This window comes from Trachinotus anak, unplaced genomic scaffold, assembly GCF_046630095.1.
Source record: "Trachinotus anak isolate AG129_WGS33_773 ecotype Australia unplaced genomic scaffold, CSIRO_AGI_Tana_v1 ptg000018l, whole genome shotgun sequence".
Lineage (NCBI taxonomy): Eukaryota > Metazoa > Chordata > Actinopteri > Carangiformes > Carangidae > Trachinotus > Trachinotus anak.
In genome coordinates, this window is record NW_027273869.1 from 10,547,426 (window position 1) to 10,567,149 (window position 19,724).

Genomic DNA, 19,724 nt, shown 5'->3' on the forward strand with positions numbered 1-19,724 from the left:
TTTATGCAAATCAACACTTGAACCACTTGTACAATTCCTCTTTCAGTAGAGGTTAAAGTTTTGCAGGACTCAGGGCAATATGGAGAGTAACGCATCATCATTGTCCTCAGCTTGTTACACCACCAACAAACCTCGACACTAATCTGCGAAAGCATTGTGAATTAGTGTCTGTTGTAACACTTTAATTCCCCCTGTTTAGCATTGTACAGTATATATGTAACACATTTAACGTAGCTGGTAAGGTATCAATGTACAGGATTTGTCAATAATTAAAACTTAATACATATTTGATATTATTAACTGTGTTTAACTATGGCATTTATTATCATTTATGGGAGCTCACAATGTTATACAAAACAACTATATATATATATCCAGCGGCTGCCACTGTGTTATTAGAGTCTGCTATAATATACTGAGGCTAGATTGTGAATTAGCTTTTTTAGATAGACACCACAAATTATTGTATTCTGTCTGAGCACCACTTGAGACATTTTATTATGTGCACAGTAGATCATTACACATATCCAATATCCAGTCGTTGTTGCAAACTGCTGCCTCAGTTTATACTCTAATAACTCACAGCGCTGTGCAGACATCGCTCATAATTTTATCTCACTGTGTATTTACACCATGCTAATCCAGCAAATATTTACCGAAAGGAATTCAATTTCTGTAAACTGAAACAACTTTGGCCATTTTTCCCATCCCCGTATCAGTGTTTCATTATCAGCAAATTATAAGCAACTTCATGCTTTAGACCATTATGGCTTTCGCACCTCGGGCCTAGTTCAGGTCTGAGCGGCATCTTTCTGGGTCGGGGTTAGGACAGTCTTAAATTTTCCAGCCCAGTTGAGGCTCTAAGGCCTGTGTCCTTAAAGGCGTATTTTAATGGGAGGATGTAAATTTCCTGGGACAGCGGTTCCGTGGGTGTTGTCAATGATTCATTAGTTTTCGACTCGGAGCAAAAGAAAAAAATGCAGAACGCTAATATTTACTGCGCCACTTAATCCACACCCAAGCAAATGTATGAAAAAAATAAATAAAAAATCTTGCATGCGTGTTGTGTGCACAGTTACTGGAGTGCATGCAAATACATGCAAAGGCAAATGTTCATTGGCAAGCACAGACGAACTCACAAAAGCATGTGTGAGAGGCCCCACACACACATGAATCAATGACTTCAAAGGCCCACGCTGCAGCGCCCCAAGCCACGAACAAAGCGTAGAGAAGCAGAGGGCAACTTTTAATTTTAAAGCAGTTCTAATGAGGTTTGGAGAGAAAGAGAGAGTGTCAAAATCAGTGTGTTTGTGCATGCTTCTCTCCAAGTAACAGCTCAGGTATTTGTGTGGGCATGAATGCAGTGGGTGTTTTTTTTTTTTTTCTATCAAAGAAATCCGTACTAAGCTGGAGAAAGAAATTAATTTCTCCCTGTGTTGGGTGCACAGAACCTCATATTTGGCCCGAGCACATTGAATGTAATAGCAACAACTGACGAGGCGCGCGTGTAGAGAAAGACACAGCTATATCTTAATGGAAGAATCATTAAAGGCAAGGTCTTTGATTTCACTACCTTCCTTTCATTTGGTTACACACTTACATCTAACACAGAAATATGCACGCGTGCACTGAGGCACACTCTAAAGATCCCCTCATTACTCGTCACGCTTAGCAAGAAACCACATTAGTTTGTGTGTGTGTGTGTGTCCAAGCTGTAGTGCCGGTATAAATACATCACAAGGTAGATGAATGTATCAGTGAGAGTGTGTGTGTGCGGCTCTCCTGTGGCGTTGAATAGAGGGGTCGCTGCAGGGTACCGTAGGCTGACTCAAGAGACTGTTGGAGACATCCCCTCAAACCGTCTGCCTGAAGACGCAGCGAAGGGGACAAGTTTGCAAATCGAAGATGAGGAAGGGAAAAAAACATAGAGAGGAAAGAGAAGAAGGATACGTAAAGAAGAGCAGATGATGCAAACAGTGGCGCTGAACAATGAGGTGAAAATGGATGGTGGAGAAGCAGACACGAAGAGGAAGGTGGCTGCCACCTCTGCCAGTAGCTCTGAAGTCAGGTGTGTGGCAGCTCCGCTCTCTGCAGGGTTCAGCTGTCAGGTGTTGCTGTTGTCATACTGCTTCTCTAAATAGCCGTGTTTCAGCACTCACTTTAAATGCAGCCTCCTTGCACTCCTTTAAGAGATGTATTGAAAAACTGTTTTTCTCTGTCCTTTTCTCACATTGATTAAATGCTTTGGAGATGTACTCCCTGAAAAGCAGAGGATGAGAAGAAGATGACATGAAGCAAGATACACGTTTTTTTTTCTCCTCATTCGTGTCTCTTTTGGTTAATAGATGTAATGGTGCAGAGAAAGAGGCGCATGTGGGAGGGAAGCAGATTGTTAATTAACCGTTGAGACAGCGGTGTTTCCCGTCCTCACACAGAATGAATTTATTCTCTAAACAGAATGGAGTTAATTGCGACTACAAGGGTTTCATTCAGAGAAGCGCTGGACGCACTTAACATCGAATTTATCATCACAACCTCCTTTTTTTTTTAAATTTATTTTATTTTTTTTTAATAGCTGCAGAAGGGATAGTCAGATGCAAATGCACACTCATGTACACACACACAAAAATGCCTGCTTTCTAGCTCATAGACCTACACACACACATTCAATTATAGTTCACACCTGCACATAGAGGTAAACAAAATAGCCACACATCCAAGGAATTAGGAGTCAGTCACATTCTTCTCCACATTAAAGCCTCAATAATCAGGTTATTAGAGACAAACTGGGAGCTCGGCGTACTGTTGCTCAGCAGATGCGGTTCCCATAATTCATTTAGCTGTTTATAGATGAATGTGCTACAATTGGTGAATTATGTCATAAAGTGGCTGTTACTGTGATCCGGCTGCAGCCATTCTTTTATCTGGAATGAATAAAGAGAATTTCTGACTGCTCTCACATTAGCATGCCCGGCGTGTGATGTCTCAAAATGACTAATTATCCAGTTTTCACACAATCAGCCAATTTACCAGCCTGCAGATTGTGGTTTTTTTTTTTTTTTGTGTGTGGGGGGGGGGGGGGGTCGGAGAGGAGTGAAACGGTTCTGTCCATAACAATTGAAAGTTGAGGATGATCAAACAGCTTTTCACACTTTGATTCCCCTGAATGCAGCAGCTAATTTAGACTTTGTCCAACAATGGGGAACATTATTGACACTTTGGCTGCCAAATTATGTTTACTCCACTCTTGTTTATACATATGAGGAGGAGTATCTGATGTCAGCAGTCCCAGTTCCCCCCTTTTCTCTAGGAGAAAGAGCTGGCAGCAGGATAGTTATTTGATTTGGACTGCAGAAAGCTTTCACATCATGTCAGGTACCTGAAATGCAGCTTTTTAACCCAGATCCTCACAAAAATCAATACCAGGGCTTGTAGTTCACAGGAGCACTTTTTCACATCTGACCAAACTTTTTTTTTTTTTTTTTTTTGTACGAGAAGCTGTCTACTCATCCTCAACAAACAACAAAGAAGCACTGCTCTCAGGGATAGCTTTGATATGATTGTTTACAAGATTTGCGTCATCTGTCTTTTTCTTCACTTTTTTTTTTTTTGTTTCCAAATTTGCTACACGCAGAAAATTCCTCTGCCTGGAATGTCGTGATGTTTGAGCGTTTTGATGTAGAACCTCACTTTTCTAAAGCTCCTGTTTACTTAGCAACTGCTGCTTTTGACATCCTGTGAGTGATTTAAAAAAAAAAAAAAAAAAATGTTGATGTTTCTTCTGACCTAACCTCACAGCTTTCCTTTCAACAGAGCAGCGAAGGTGCGCTCTAATAACTCATGTTCGCTTTGAAGGAGCTGCTATTTTTTTGGGGCACCATCAAAGACGTGAGGTGTTTTAGGGAGTAGCAGTGAATTTGGCTGAGACATTGACAGTCAGGTGTGTGTGTGTGTGTGTGTGTGTGTACAAACACTAACACATAGACACTCTGACATAATTTGATAGTGTCTTTATCTTGGAAGTCTGCTCTCCACAGGGGACAGTTATTGATGAGGAGTGTGAGGCTATGAAACAAACGATGATTTAATCACTTTTATACTCCTCCAAGGACAGTGGAGGGAGAATGCAAACATCAGCACTTGTGCATGTGTGTGTGTGTGTGTGTGTGTGTACATACAGTATGTCTTGTTACCTCATAATTTGCTATCTGTGTGTACATATACAAAAGTGTATGTCAGGATGGTGATTATCCTTGAGAAAGTATTCTGAACTTCCAAGTATTTTTCTCTTGTGTGAAGGGGTTTGTGTGTGTGTTTGTGTGTCTGTGTGTGTGCTTATGCTTGTGAGGGCTAGACAAGGGTGCCTGTGCAGATTTGGTCATTTTAGTGATTATCCTTGAGAGGCTTTTAATTTGAGGCTAATGAGTATTTGTTTTAGCGGTCATGCACACTGTTGCACGTGTGTCTGCGTGGGTATATGTGCGTGTGGCGTGCGTGCATGTGTGCGTGTGTGTGTGTGTGTAAGCATGAGTAAGGAGTGTGATATAGTGAAAGTGACAGACTGTACAGATGTTCAATAAATGGGCTGGAACAGGCAGGGAGGAAAGGGGACATCATTCACACTCCCTCACACACACGCACACACACACACACACACGGACAGAATGAACATGAGGACACACACATAAAAGACACGGACACACACACATCGTGCACTGCTTAAAGATATTGGCGATGTAATGTACAACAATGACATAATCCTGCACCCGCGCGCGCACACACACACACACACACACACACACACACACACACCTTTACAGAGAGAAAGAGGAAGGGATGTATTTTGAGGGTGAACATGTTTATGTCGGTGCACATTTGTTGGAGAATGAAAGTCATTCAAAAACTATTTCATCATCATCTTTTATGTCCCAGTATTTCCTGGATGGAACAATAATGATTTGTGTGTGTGTGTCTGTGTAAGAGAGAGAGAGAGAGAGCGAGAGAGAGAGAGCAAGGTGACAAAAATCTTCCTATTTATCACTTATTGTGAGTGAAATAACCAATATTGCTGTGACTGCTATTTCTTTCACCCACACCGATAGGAAATGAAGCACGAGTGTGAAGTGGGTACAGAATATATTTCCTGGCACTCGCACTGCCCACCGATGTGATTTTGAATCATAATGTTGCCCCATTCATCTTTTCCCCTGTTTCTCACTGTTTTCTCTGTTGCAGTTGACACCAACATTTCCTATCAGTATAGCCTCTAATTCTCTTTTCCTTCCTGTCCTCCATCGCACTGTTTCTCAACTCTTTTTGCCTCTTCCTTCCTCCACACATGTATTTCCTCCTCTTCCTCTTTCTTTCCCTCCTTATCTTTTCATGACTTATTTTCTGTGACATCATCTCCTTTTTCCTTTTATCTCCCTGCTCCAACGTTGTACCTTATTTTTCTTTACTTCCTTCAAACCTTGTCTCCGCTCACCAAACTCTCCAACTTTGTTTCGTAATCTCTCTTTTCTGCCGTGAATGTTTAATGGGATCTGTGCTGTGCTGTTTCATCTTCTGTGTTTGATTTTTCTTGGATTTAAAACATTTTTTTAAAATATATTCTACGTTGGCTGTTGCTGCTCACGCCAACAATCCATTTATCCCGTTGTCTGTGTAAAACCACATTGTTGTCATCAACCTGAGGTCTTGACATTAAGTGTTTACAACAGTTTAGAACAGGTTTATCTATCTAGGGAGAGCGGCTGAATATGAGTGATGAATGCAAAATGACAAAAATAGAAAACATGCACAACAAAAAAGTGCCAAAAAAAGAGACAGAAAACAGATAATAAATTCTGTCCCCCTTCCTCTGTCTCCCTCTCTGTCTCAGGTGGTGTTTGTATTGCCCAGTCCTTGAAGATCCCTAGAGAGCCCAGGCCGGGGGAGTTTGACAAGATCATCAGGCGCCTGCTGGAGACCTCCAATGCCAGGGCCATCATCATGTTTGCTAATGAGGACGACATACGGTACGTGCTGTGCACTTAAACAAGTGTCTCACTGCCACTGACCGCAATTTCTTTTGCTGCCTACAGTTTTACTTTGGGCTTAGAAACACATTCGGTGTCTTTTTGCTTCACTTAAGGAAGAAAAAAAAAAGAAAGTTAAAAAGCAATAATGACCAAATAACTGGAACTAAAAGACAGTAATAGTGTCAGACTGCAGACGTTACGTGTCGTAGAAGTTGTAATGAAAAAGCATTTCTGTTGAATTGCCCTTTAGCCAGGTTGTCAGTCGCAGCTGTTCCATTAAGATTTACTCCTCAATAAATAAAGTGTCTCGCAATATTTTACTATCTAACCATTTAGATTAGATTTTTGAGAAGCAGGGGGGAGTTCCTCTAAAAGGCATCTAGTTGCCATCAAGTCGGAGGCACCTGACAACCACCACCCGTTTTTTCCTCGAATTTCCTGGGCTGCATCAATGTTGTGATCCTCTGCTTTTATTTTTCTCAAACAGTCGAGTTCTGGATGCAGCCAGAAGGAACAACCAGACGGGTCACTTCCTGTGGGTGGGTTCAGACAGCTGGGGGTCCAAAATCTCTCCTGTGATTGGCCAGGAGAGAGTGGCTGAGGGCGCCATCACAATTCTCCCCAAACGAGCTTCTGTGGATGGTAAGAGTGTGTGTAAAGATAATGACGTCATGATGTTGTGTGTGTGTGTGTGTGTGTGGGTTTGTGTGTCTGTGGGTTTGTGCTCAGAGTCTAATAGATGGCATTAAGGTGAAAGGGGGAGAGGCCAGAAACAGAAAGTGAGATACACTCATGTTCCGTCATTCTTGATCCCAGCGGGCAACAAGTTTTTGCCATTAGGCCAGGGAGGATGTCCTCATTTGCTCCCTGTCAGCGCTCCCTATTAGATAATTGACTCCTGGAGGGACACAAAGGCGAGAAGACATACACTGGAAGCGAGGGAAAGAGAGAGCTTATGGAGAAGTTTAAACGAATCAAAGCCAGCTTTGGCTGGTCGACGCGAGGGAACACGCCGTGGGGTTTTCAGAACAGAGAGAGGAGTTATGAGTGAGATGGAACCAGTGGAGGATTAAGGCAGAGTGCACAGACCGAGTTACCAATTTATTAGGTGCACCTTACAGTCGGATGCAATGTAATGCTGCAATAGATCCTGCATTCAAAGCGTTCAGTCTCTGTTGACAATGCCAGAGAGGTATTGATGCAACTTTAAGGTCATTTTCAAGGCAATAGTTAGTGCTCCATCATAATGAGGCATGGTTGTAATATTTTGTCCGTCCAATTGACATTCTGGAGCGTGTCAGTTTAAAAATACACAAAATCCCTATCATTAGGGCTACCATCAGTTCAGTTTATGTTGTGCCTAAAATGTTATTTGATGTCCCACAAAGACTCTTTCATTTAATTTAGTTTCATTTCAGTTCGTTTGACATTTTGGTAGATTTTTGGTAAGAAAAAGGAGTTAGCTTACATTAGCTTAGGACCAAGACTGGAAACAAGGGGACACAGTTAGCCTGGCTCCCTTAAAAAAAAACATAAATAATAAAACAGTGGTGATTTCAAGATGTCCTGGGAAAGAAATAGTCTGACACATTAGTCCCTGTAGTCCCTTTTATTTTACCTTTTGTAAAGAGCCATGTTAATTGTTTTTCCCTGCTTCCAGTCTTTTTGCTAAGCTAAGCTAACCGTGCTTTGGCTCCAGCTTCATATTCGCTATACAATATACCACAGAGGGAGGTATCAATCTTCTCATCTAGCTCCCAGCAAGAAAGCTTATCAGCATATTTCCCAAAGTGTCAAACTAATCTTTTAACTGGATAACCATAGGAACTTTGGTTTCCCTGAGGGTCCGGTAATAAAATAATTGCCCACTTGGGGGAGATGATTTTCTTACCTAACGCGAGGCACTTCTTTATATTTTGATTTTCATGAGCATCACATCTGTGATCACAATGGGAAGCATGCGATCCTAGTTGACACATGCTACCTGTTGTGCCACACAGGGTGTAAACCCACCGTTCCCAGCAGGCGAGCTATCAATGGCGCTGCGCAGGTGCACGCAGCATCAGTTCTCCTGACAGCAGAGGAGATTAATCAAGGCAGCTCTTGTCAGCTTTTACAGAGAGGCTGGCATGGCTCAGGCTGTCCAAGTCAGTCTGATAGTCCCCGAAGATTTCCCCCATCCTCCACGGGCTGTTTCGCATGCACTGTGCTCTCCTGAACTACAGCCCCGGTGGTGTTGGGAATGACACCTTCTTTTTAATAGTGAAGAGTAAATGCTTCTTTTCCAATCTTCCTGAGGTCCACGGGAACAACAAATAACTCTCCCTTGTTTTCAAGGAGCAAGTAAGGAAGTGGGAAATGAAGTAATGTGACCACAGAAGAAGTCTCCTCCTGTTTTCCCAATTAATTCTGATAAGAAACAAAGTAGTAAAAGTGCAAGGTGTCTCTGTCTCTCTCATTCCTCTTCTCTTTCACCCTTCTCTTCATCTTAGCCTGCCGGCTTCTGGCAGGTACTCATGATTGGAGGAATGCTCATTTCTCAGTTTCTCTTCACCTCTCTACTACTTCGATTGGACAAGTAGCCAGTGTATTGCGAAAGCTTGGTTTGCTCTCCCTGCTCACAGCTTCAGGATTTGATAGGAGCTCCAATACTGGACGGCTCCACTGAAATGGCAATTTAGTCATGCTTTAGATCCATAGGCTATTCACAGCCTTTGTGAGTCCAAATGCATTACACTACTATGAACACCTCATTTTTTAGTGCAGCCACTTTCTGTGGAAGGGACGCCCTTAACATGTGCAGGACTAGTGCCCTCCTCACATTCCTCCATTAAGCCACATCTGGGCGGTGATGAAAACAGCTCCTATAATCAGAATGATGCTGCTTCAATCTTTTATATAACAGGTAGATGTTCTCAGTACAGTTTAAAAAAGGGAAAAATAGAAACCCCTCTTCACCCGAGGTTTTTTAATGGTTACCCTCTGTGTCTTTTTTTTTTACAGCGTTTGACCGGTATTTCCGCAGCCGATCACTATCCAACAACAGAAGAAATGTTTGGTTCGCTGAGTTCTGGGAGGAAAACTTCAACTGCAAGCTGGGCATGCATGGTAAACGACCCGGTAGCCTGAAAAAATGCACAGGTAAGACCTTACAGCTTGACTTTACATGATGTGATTCTGTCTACCATGAGGTTTCTACTGTTTGGGAAAACAACGAAATGTGCAATGGATGATCACCAAACTAGGCTGCATTTTCTCTTTGGGTTTGTCAAAAACATGCAGTCTGTACTTAGGTGGATTTTGTTTGGATAGCTCAGTAGTACAGACACAAAAAAGACAGAAATGCTCCTAGCTCAGGGCTATTCAGTTAAAATTCAAAGAGGTCCTGTTGGGCAAAATTTTATCAAGCAGAAGTCTGGAACATTGGTCCATGGGTTGAACCGGAGGGGTTGTAACTTCTCTAATAAAAAAATGTTCTCCTCTCATTTCAAGAAAAATAAGCACTGCAATAAGTAATAAGTACATTATAGAAAGCTGCTGAAAAATGTGAAATGAAGTGCTTAACTTTTTAAAAATAAAAAAAAAAGTTTTTTGTTAAGTTAACACAACATAAGCATTCAACAATCAACCACCACAATCTCAACACATTCTTACAACTGAACAGCTTTAGCGCCTCCTTTGCCTCTTGTATCACATTTCCCCATTTATTTCTCCAACGATGTGTATCGTCTATCGTCTCCCCTCTCACTCATTGCAATGATTGGCCCAATAGCATCACAAGGTCAGCAAAGCTTCGGGTCTGGGTAAGGACAGGACGGCGTGTGGACCGTAGTCTGCCTGTTAGTGACCTCTGTCCCAGTTAGCGTGGGGTTTTACACTTGTAATAATTCATTTTGCCCATTTCAGAGGAGGTGATTTAACTCCACAGATGTTCCGAGAGGAGCGAACAAATTTGGCATGGGGGCGCAGTTAGTCTTGCATCTTGCACGGTGCCATTCTTCTGTTTTGTCTGATGCAAATCAGGGACTAGCTAAAATCCAGTTTATGAAACCCAACAACTATCTGGGTTCTTTTATCTCGCTCTGAGATTTCTCAACAGCTTCAGCTTTTACCTCCAGTTATAGTCACCAGAGAAACCAGTTCACCGTAAAAGCCACCTGTGTTTTTAGGCTTTTCCAATTAGTCCAGCCCACAAAGATCTTTGCAGATTTACCACATCACTGTGGATTGTCTAAGGCTTCATTGGAGCGTCCAGGCTCAGACGATTTGTCAACAGGGACGAGCACAGGGGTTTAATTAGTGTATATATTGTGGATATTGTGTGTACTGCCTCTAATAAATACCCTTAAAGCACATATCACACCAGCTGTTCGCCTCCAATGAGCAATACAACTCAACAAGAATTGTTTGTGCAAAGCTAAAAGAGAAATTGAATAAGTCTTGGAATCTGTGTTTGTAAATATTGTAATTTAGTCTGCTGCTTGTGTGTAAGAGTTTTTCTGTGTATTTGAGCTGTAATAGGCACCTTTTGCTGTCTTGTGTGTGTGTGTGTGTGTCCATGTGTGTGTGCATGATATTTGGTTTGACCCTCATTTTGCAGTCATATTAAAATGCCTGCACCTTGTTATTTTACACCAGGCCGCTGCAACTGACGTGTAACCTGTGTGTCTCGTGCCGTGTGTGCATGTGTGTGTACATGATGTACACGGGGCTGTGTGTGTGGTTTCACACTACCTGTACTTGTCATTTATTAACACAGCAAGTGTCACACTTACAGCAGGGTTATTGACGCTGCAGGAGTGTTTGTTTGCAAACACAAACATAAAACCTTTCCAGGGTCCGTGTGACCTCACGCTGCCGCGATTCAGTCTGTATGTTCATGTTGCACGCGTGTCACTGTCAGTATTCCCCGACTGATGTCCGCCATTAGTTCACATAATTAGGTTTGTAAGGGCTGCGACTCCCATTGACCGTCTATTACCCGCCCTGGCATCTGTGTATGTGGGCGTGTATGTGTCGGGGGGGCCCTGTAGTCGCGCGACAGAGTCCATTAATTCCAAGTGCTGAGGTTCGCGACCTCTAAATCATCAACACAGAAGCCAATCAGCAGCCTGCTGCTCAAGGTCGCAGTGGTGACACGGCTGATGGGAGGATGTGGAAATGGGTGTGATTATTGCGAGTGTTTGTGTTTGAGAGGCAGAGACACATAGGAAGTAAGATGGTGTCAACAAGTGCAAATAAGAAAATTAACAGGACGAGGGATTGCCGAATAATGTGTGGACGCACGATTTAGAAGCAGAGAGACAAAAAATAATGATAAAATACATCAGCAACGGAGGACGAATAAATGAGAGAGAGAGCAAACTGATAAAATCTAGTGTCATTGAGAACAAGGGAGGAAATGAACAGCTCCTGCTGAATGTGAGTACATTTTACCCAAACATGATCATTGCCCAATCTCTTGCCATGAATGTTGAATACACCTCAGTCTGTCATCTTTAAACCCATCACTACCAACAACAGATATATCACAGCAGGGGGCTGTGATACCCAGAGCTGTGAAAAGGCCTCTGGTATAAAGTATAAATAGTATATAAATTACATATACCCCACATCACTAACCGGCGGTGGAGAAAGTGTTCAGATCATTTATTTCAATAGAGAACTGCAACATGAGTAAAAGTCTTGCATTAAAAAGGCCACTGAAGTAAAACTAAGTGTGATTAGCAAAGTAGACTTAAAGTGTAAGAAAAGAAAATGTCTCATCGGTGTTACTTATTACTTATTGTAGACATAAGTGATAATATATCATGTCAATGCTACTGCATTTACTGTTGTAGCTGACCGAGGTGGAGGTAATTTGAATTATTATATATTCTGTTGGGTTGTTTCTTCTATCACAGTCTGTATTTTATAAATTGATAGTATAAAAAATGTAAAATCTGTAAGGTAACTGGTTACTGAGCTGTCAAATGAATGCAGTGGAGTGGAAAGTACAATATTTCCCTCCAAGTTGTGATGGAGCAGAAGCATAAACTAGCATGACATGGAAACATCAACACAAAGTTTAAGTTACAGGTATCTCAAAAATGTGCTTACAAATAAATAGATGTATATCTACAGTCCAAAACAACTCTCTACTGCTCTCAACACAAATGTGAACATCTGCTGCCTTAGCTGCAAATTCTGAAGATGCATCAATTAGCACTGTGCACTTTAAAGTGATCTTTGATATCTTTGCGTGAATAAATATTTATAATTAATATTTCATCAGACCCTGAACACGTATTTCCACCCCAAGATTGTTAGCGCACCTTCCGTTGCACTTGTGCTGGCAGTGCGAAGTGTGTCGCTGGAACTTCAATCAGTGGCCATTAAAAGATGTAGAAAGTGAAAGCTAAATGTCAGACTTGCTTTGAATCCTGCCTTGGAGATCTGAGTAATTGTTTGGTGAATGAGTGTGTCAGTGTTTCAGCGGGGGCTTTCTTTCACCACCGCTCACATGTCACCTTCTCAAAGGACTCTTTTGTTTCCGTCTTTCACTTCCTACCTGCGAGACATTCTATAACTCTCTGCTTGTGTGAGCGCAAAATGAGTCACATGAAATAACTGCATATTTCATTGAAATACAGCCAGTATTCATATGGCGTATTTGTAATTTTTTTTTTTATATAGTTAGTACAACTTTTACCATCAGTGCCAGACATCTGTTCTCCAGTCCAGTTAATCAATGTTAATGTTTTATTTAGAGCACATTACCACAACTTTCATCTTTCATCATTTCATCTTTCATCAAAAGAATACTAAGCACAAAAGAGAAGCGAAAATCCAAGGCACTCAGGCGTCTGACTTCTGAAGTAAAACGCCTCTTTTTCAGTCATGGCTGATATGTTCGTGGGCACACCAGCCAGGACAAGTCAGCCGCTGGAATGAAACTCTCCTCTGGTGAAAGTGTGCAGTCAGGTAAAACTGATGCCTGAAGAGAAGCTGACTGAAGCAGACACCAGATCGCAGATAAGCCTACATGCACACTTACATGCTCACAAACACTGACACGCCCTGCAGTGGCTGCAGATGAAATCATGAATGAAGGCACAAGCAAGCTGTGTGTTCATTAATGTGGTACTTTGACACCTGATCCTTTGTCTCTATTAAGATACGGGTTTATACACTCCTCACAAGCTCTGTCTCACACACATCCACACACCCTGTTTTAGCAGATCCACTAACCTGAACTGCGACACAGAATTCTCAGTGAAATGAAATAATAATTTTATATTATTAATGAACAAATACTAGAGCTTGGTGGTTGTGGTGGTTTATAATCACTATACATGTAATAACTCTGCAGCACAGTGATTGGATTAGATATAAATCAGTATAAATTAGATGCAGGACAGATCTCTAGATGTGCTGGGATACCACATCCTTGTTCTGTGGAACTATCCACAAACATAATGGGACAGGCGTCACACACACACACACACACACACACACATACACATACATACACACACACACAGAGTGTGTACATCCACACACACTTTCTCTCCACCCATGGCTCGTCAGTGGATCCATTGCACCAGTGAACAGCATTGGTTGTGACAGGAGCTATAAGCCTCAGATACACACAGAGGAACTAAAGTGCAGTACGAGCAGGAAACAAGGTTGTTACACTGCTGGCTGTTGCTTTTTCTTCGTATTTTCTTGTGTGTGGGTTGTGACTTCTTTCACTCTCAAGGGGATGATACCTATATTTTTATCTTTCTATTTCTTGGCTTTGGTGATCTTTCTTTTTTTTTTTGTTGACTGTCACTTTTAGTCACCTCTTTCTTTGTAACGTCTTCTGAAATTTTACCCCCTCACTGTCTACTCCTCCTTTTCAGTCAGATTAAAATTTAAAGGGCTTCATTGGCTTAGTTGCATTGATGCGCTGTTTACAAAGCAATATATGATTACTGACAGAAACACACAATATGCAGTACAGAAAAAAAGGTTGTTACTGGATTAATGGAAAAAGCAGCTTTATCAGTAATATGTTTCATTATGACAATAAAGTAAAAGTTTTTTTTTTTTTCTTGAAAAATGCCAATAAAACTTACAAAAGAAAAAAAAAACAGAACAAAATTCACCTTTTTTTGGACTTAACACGTTTGAATAATGCATGAATTTGAGCTCTGTTTATGAATTGGGAGCAGATGCTTTGGACTGTTCCAAAAGTCTGGTCATTACATTTATATGAATCTTGAACAAAGCAGGTCATAAACTGTTTCATTATTAAATGTATTGTTTTAGTGCTTGTCACTTGTTACTTTAGCAATTAAGTAATTCAGTTTTTATTAGGCTACAGAAGATCTCCCCAAAATTACTGCTCTCACAAACGCCTCTGTAGTTACTGGGGTCACATTTTATAAACTATCTAACCTAAATCTTCAGTGTCTCTCTCGTAACCTCTTCCTTCTCCCCTCTCCCTCATATTGTCTCAGTCATGTTCTCACAGTAACTTGTTCTCCCTCCCACTGGCGTGTTCGTAGTCAAAGCTTATATTGTTAACATGGTCACAGAGACTAATCCGCCGTAACATTTTGTTATATTTCACCATAAATGTGGCAAATAAAAGTAAGCTAGGTCTATAAACGAGGTAGACTGTTACATCAGTGCTTACATTTAAATAGTTATGATAGGCCAGCTCTTAGAAGAGCTATTTGTAATAATGTATATTTTATGCAGCTGTATAGTTTGCAATTGCATTGCTTATTATGGATGAACCTAGTGTTGTGTGCTGCGTTTAATGGGTCAAATAACACTCAGTCTGAGGTCTTTGCTACCTACTAAACGGAGGGAAAGCACATGGTGCAGATACAGGAATGATTAGCAAACCAAGCAATACAGAGCCAATTCGATTTGAACACAAGGTACAATTAATAGAGAGAAACTGTAAAGCTGAAATGGGCATGTTGGTGCAGATATGGTATACAGTACACCTTTATGGCCTTCCATAAATTACATTAAATAGACAACAGACTGCATATTGCAACACATATTCAATGTTTATTATTCTATACCATCATTTGTGCTCAGGTCAAAGCAAAAATGGATATCACTTCACTGACATTGCTATTCTTCACCACTTGACCAGACTTTTTTGTGTAATGCTATGAAACCACAAGATGAGAACTCAAAGGTGCAACCCAGCACACAGGTGAAGGTTTTCAAGAATCAAGGTCTTTGGTAGCAAAGTTCGGTACACAGGTAGTCAATACCATCGAAGCAAACAAATCCAAAGGAGTAAACTGAGGCATGGTCAAAAAGTAAACTGAGGTCATGCACAAGAAACAGCTACACTTAGAAAATAAGATTGGTATGCTTGACACAAGGGACGAAGACGAACTGAAAACAAGTAAAGAGAGAACACAGAGTAAATATAGTAGGCGAAGGGATGAAACACAGGTGCAATCACAACGACTGGAAACAGTTAAATCTGTAAATCTGAAACGAGAGGAGAGATAGTGATATCAAAACAGGAAGCGTATAAAAATAGGAGGCATAAACAGATTTAGGATGCAGAGCTGGACATGACATTTCGTTTTGATTTGAGGTCAAACCTATATGAAAAGCACGAGGTACATTCTACCATTAGCTGAGGGAGTCCAAAACTATGATTCAAGTGAGAACGAGACTGTAAAGGGTGTGCGTAGAGAGTTGTAAATTCTGTGAGAGAAAATCCTCCCCTAATAGTTTTAGCTCTCTGGTCTACTTTCCCTTATTAGCGAGATTAGCATGAGACTGTAGTTCCTTTTGCAGCTGCCAACTGAAGGCTGTGCTGTAACTTCCTTCCTACTTAATGGGCAAACACAGAAGATTATCAGATGCTTACACAAGCGCCCCCATGAAGCTTTACATTTCCCAAGTTTAACATAAATAATTAATACTTTACAGAGCGTTATTAATGGGAAAATTATCTTCTAAAGGGTACTAGGAAATAGTTTGATGCCCTTGCTTTCTGGACACAAGGATGCTTTTCTAACTAGCAAAAAAAAAAAAAAAAATGCTTCTGAAGATGCAAGGTCTTCATCCAATATTCTCAATGCGTGCATGGATCTGTCTGTGTGAGATGCACACTGCCATTCCAGGAGTTAATTAGATCCTGACTGAGCCCAACATGCACACATTTACCCTCACGCGCGAACACATGTTCACTCGCTGCGAGTAGACCGTATCCTGATGAGGTTTATGGGGAAGAAGCGTTATTAGGCTCACAAGCTGGATAAACCGTTCCCTCCCCTGTGAAAAGGCCTCAGGGCCAAACAGACTCAAAGATGGAGACAAACACAGATGGAGAGCTTGATGGACAATTAGAGACAGACAGGCACAGACAGACAGATTGCAGACTGTTAGGCGCAGTCAGCGGCAGAGAGACAGTGCTTTATGACTCTGTGCAGCATTAGCTTTCAGTAGGTGAGATGAAGTGTCATTTAGCTGCAGTGAAATTACCCTTTTTCATCTTCTTGAGGACTTGGTTATGTAACTGCTGTCATAGATGACTTTGTGTGCATAAGTGTTTGTGTGTGTGTGTGTGGGTTTTTGTGCGTGTGTATGACTGATTTCTATGGTGCAGTCATATTAAACAGAGTACGCATGTGATGTGCTTGTATTTTTACAGAAGCTTTATGCACCTGAGACTGCTTGTTGCCATCACAGGTAGTCCTGTGTAGTTGAGTGCGTCTCGCTGGCCATCTGTCACTGTAAACTCTCAGACACACACAGTAATCCATCTTGAGCAGGTCGAGGGGACCCTCTGCTCACTGTGTCCTTGTTACACACCACTCTGTCACAGACACTCACCCAAAAGGACACCTGAAAATGGATACAGACAGACAGCCACGGGATCAGGCAAATTTAATAAACATGCACACGTAACAAGGGAGACAAAGAGTAATAATACAGATGTATGTGTATATGTCTTTATGTACTCAGAATATTGTGTGTGAAGGTTTATTTTCTGTCACAGGTTAACATCAGCAACATCGACAAGACAGTGTGAACTGAACCAAATCACAATGAATTGAAAGCAGTAGAACAAACTGTAAATATAACATTGACTTGAAGTTGTTATGGTGAAAGTGTGAACAAACAGTTGTCAACAGACATGGAGCATTGTTCATTTTGAGTCATGTTTCTGGCCACCCAACAAATGTGATGATATTCTCTTCTTTTAGCCATGTTTTGGTCTCTACCAGTATCTGGCTCTTTAGCTTTTAAATGCTACACAGTGAGCACCCGCTAGTTGTTAACTTTGCCTGACTGCCTTGACTGACTGGGCTGTGAGCTGTAAAACCAAAACAATGACCTGAAAGATGCTAGCAATATTGATTTGTGCAGCTTTAAATGAAATAACTGTGGTTATAAAATCACTTAATTAGTTTGGAAATGATGGTGTTTATAAAAATAGGGTAGTATTTGTAGATAAGCATAAACTTTTTAATTGAATGGCTGTAAAGTTTCACAACATAGGGTACAATCTACTTTATTGTCCCCTTAGGGAAATTTTTCTTGGGCGAGGGTCAACCAGATACTACTGCTCACATGTACATACAAGGGCAGTTAGTAAAAACTTTATAACAACATTGCACAACTTTAAGAACGTATTGCACAACCCTTTAATCCTAACAAAATCCCTTCGGGGACTACGGTCTCCATGGCTTATACTATGTCCTTACTATTTAAGCTGTTAATAGGAGAAGGGACAAATGAGGTTTTAAAATGATTTGAGTTGCCACTTGGGTACTCTATCGTCTGCCAGAGGGTAAAAGCTCATACTCAGTGGAGGACATGGGATGGATCAGCCAGTATTCTCTGCTCGTATAGAGATTGAAGGGACTGGTGTTCTCTCTTCCCCATGACCTTCATAGTGAGCTGAGCAAGATGGACAAGGCTAGATTTTAACAGTACTGAGAGGTTATCATACCATACCATGCATGTATCCTGTACCTGATTACACTGCCTGGTAGAAACAGATACATAGGTTTCTGGTCAACTGTTTACAGTCTGACAAAAGTGAAACCTCTGCTGTAGCCTGGAGCACAGGTGGTCAACATGGGCTTGTTGACTCAGCAGCCTCATCGCCTTTTGCTGTGAAGTACTACAGGCAGTGCACATAAAGCATCCTTGCATTGTCTCTATGCTGTCATCTGACCACACAGTCACTGTTTTAAACCTGCGGTTTGTTGTGTTTAAGTACAATCTTGTATGTTGGTATGAAATGTTCTGTATTGTGCGATGAGTTCCTGTGTTTTGAATGTAACATATTGTTTGAAACCAGAAAGGGATAAGTGGAGTTTGCAGTGGTTAAGGTCACCCCAGAATGAAAACAGGAGCTCTGGGTATATTCTGCAGCTGATGGTGAACAGTCTGCTGTGTTCCCGAACTGCCTCATGAGGTAAAATGCTCTCATACTCAGGCATAGGAGTTCAATGTGAGGGTTACAGACAATTGTGCATTTTTTTGGACCAGTGTTACTCACAAACACGCATACGTCTCTAACCATGTCCTTCCCCAGTGATTTGTTTCTGTCTGAATGGATGAGAAAGAAACACTCTACTTCAACCAGTGAGTTGAAGTAGAGTGACCTCACCCTGCATCAATGGAGGTCTGTTTCTCAATGCAAGTCCTTAATCCAATGTTGCCCTCAAAAAAAAAAAAAAAAAAAAATTAAACAAACTACATAAGTGCAGGTTGCAAGTGAAGCAGCAACACTGGAAACAGAAGCTTTGTAATCTTGACCATCATTTCCATCAGTTGTTTAATATTTCTGTGTGTTTGCACAGTTTTTCAACACAACGAGTGATTTTAACCATCTTTTCTCCACCAAATGAGTAGTTTAGATAATGTGGCTAAACAGGGGATTGTCTGGTCCTCGTCTGATTATCTGTATGATCATGCTTCTTGCTTCCTGTTTGGACTCATATCTCCAGGTCTTAGCAGTTCCCTGAAGGAGTAAAATGTTATCACAACTGTTAAGAATAATGACCCAAACTATGAAAATAAGACCTAGGTTTTTGATATCTGAGTATTTTTAATAGCACTAAAGTTTGAATGAAGGAAAGATGGCCTCTTGACCTACTGACTTAAGAAAAGTCTTAACACAATTGACAGTGTTATGAGCCAGAGCCAAATTTATTAGCATTTTTACTTCCATCTTTCTTCCTGATTGTGCAAGAATAAAAAGTATGAATATTCAAATAAAAATGTGCATAGCAGTAGAGCAGGAGTGTGTGCATATTTGTGAATTTCTGCCATTGCACGCATCTCTGAGTGGACGCGCAAATACACGTCTGTGAGGGGTTGTTGCAGGTTAGAGAGAACAAGTGCTGCTCTACTAATGTGATTTTACGGTTCGCCCTCTCTTCAACAATACCTGTTTTCTCAGTCGCATGCCTCCACCACCTCCCCCTCTCCTCCTCTCTTCTCTCTCTGATTCTATAGTTACCAACAGCGACAGCGTGGCAGGTATTGTTTTTTTTACCTTGTGAGTGCCTGTGTGTGTGTCATCATGGCAAAATGTGTTCCTGGAGACACCTACTGTAGCAGGAACTACCACAGAGGTGGTTTTGTGTACTTTGGCAGGTGTTTATATGTCTGTCTGTGGACAGATTTTATCACATGATAGAGTCACAACCGTGCAAGATACAGTCAAAACCTTAC

At 41.2% G+C, this 19,724-nt stretch overlaps 1 protein-coding gene across 4 annotated transcripts in view; it reads left to right on the forward strand.

Annotated features, from left to right (window-relative positions):
- grm8a (glutamate receptor, metabotropic 8a) overlaps nucleotides 1-19,724 on the forward strand; it is a 294,574-nt gene that overhangs the window by 140,205 nt on the left and 134,645 nt on the right. For all 4 annotated transcript variants that reach the window (XM_071502891.1, XM_071502890.1, XM_071502894.1 and 1 more), the window contains exons 4-6: nucleotides 5,882-6,017; nucleotides 6,508-6,662; nucleotides 9,024-9,161. In XM_071502891.1, the coding sequence (XP_071358992.1) occupies nucleotides 5,882-6,017; nucleotides 6,508-6,662; nucleotides 9,024-9,161 (429 nt within the window). The remainder of the gene's footprint in view (nucleotides 1-5,881; nucleotides 6,018-6,507; nucleotides 6,663-9,023; nucleotides 9,162-19,724) is intronic.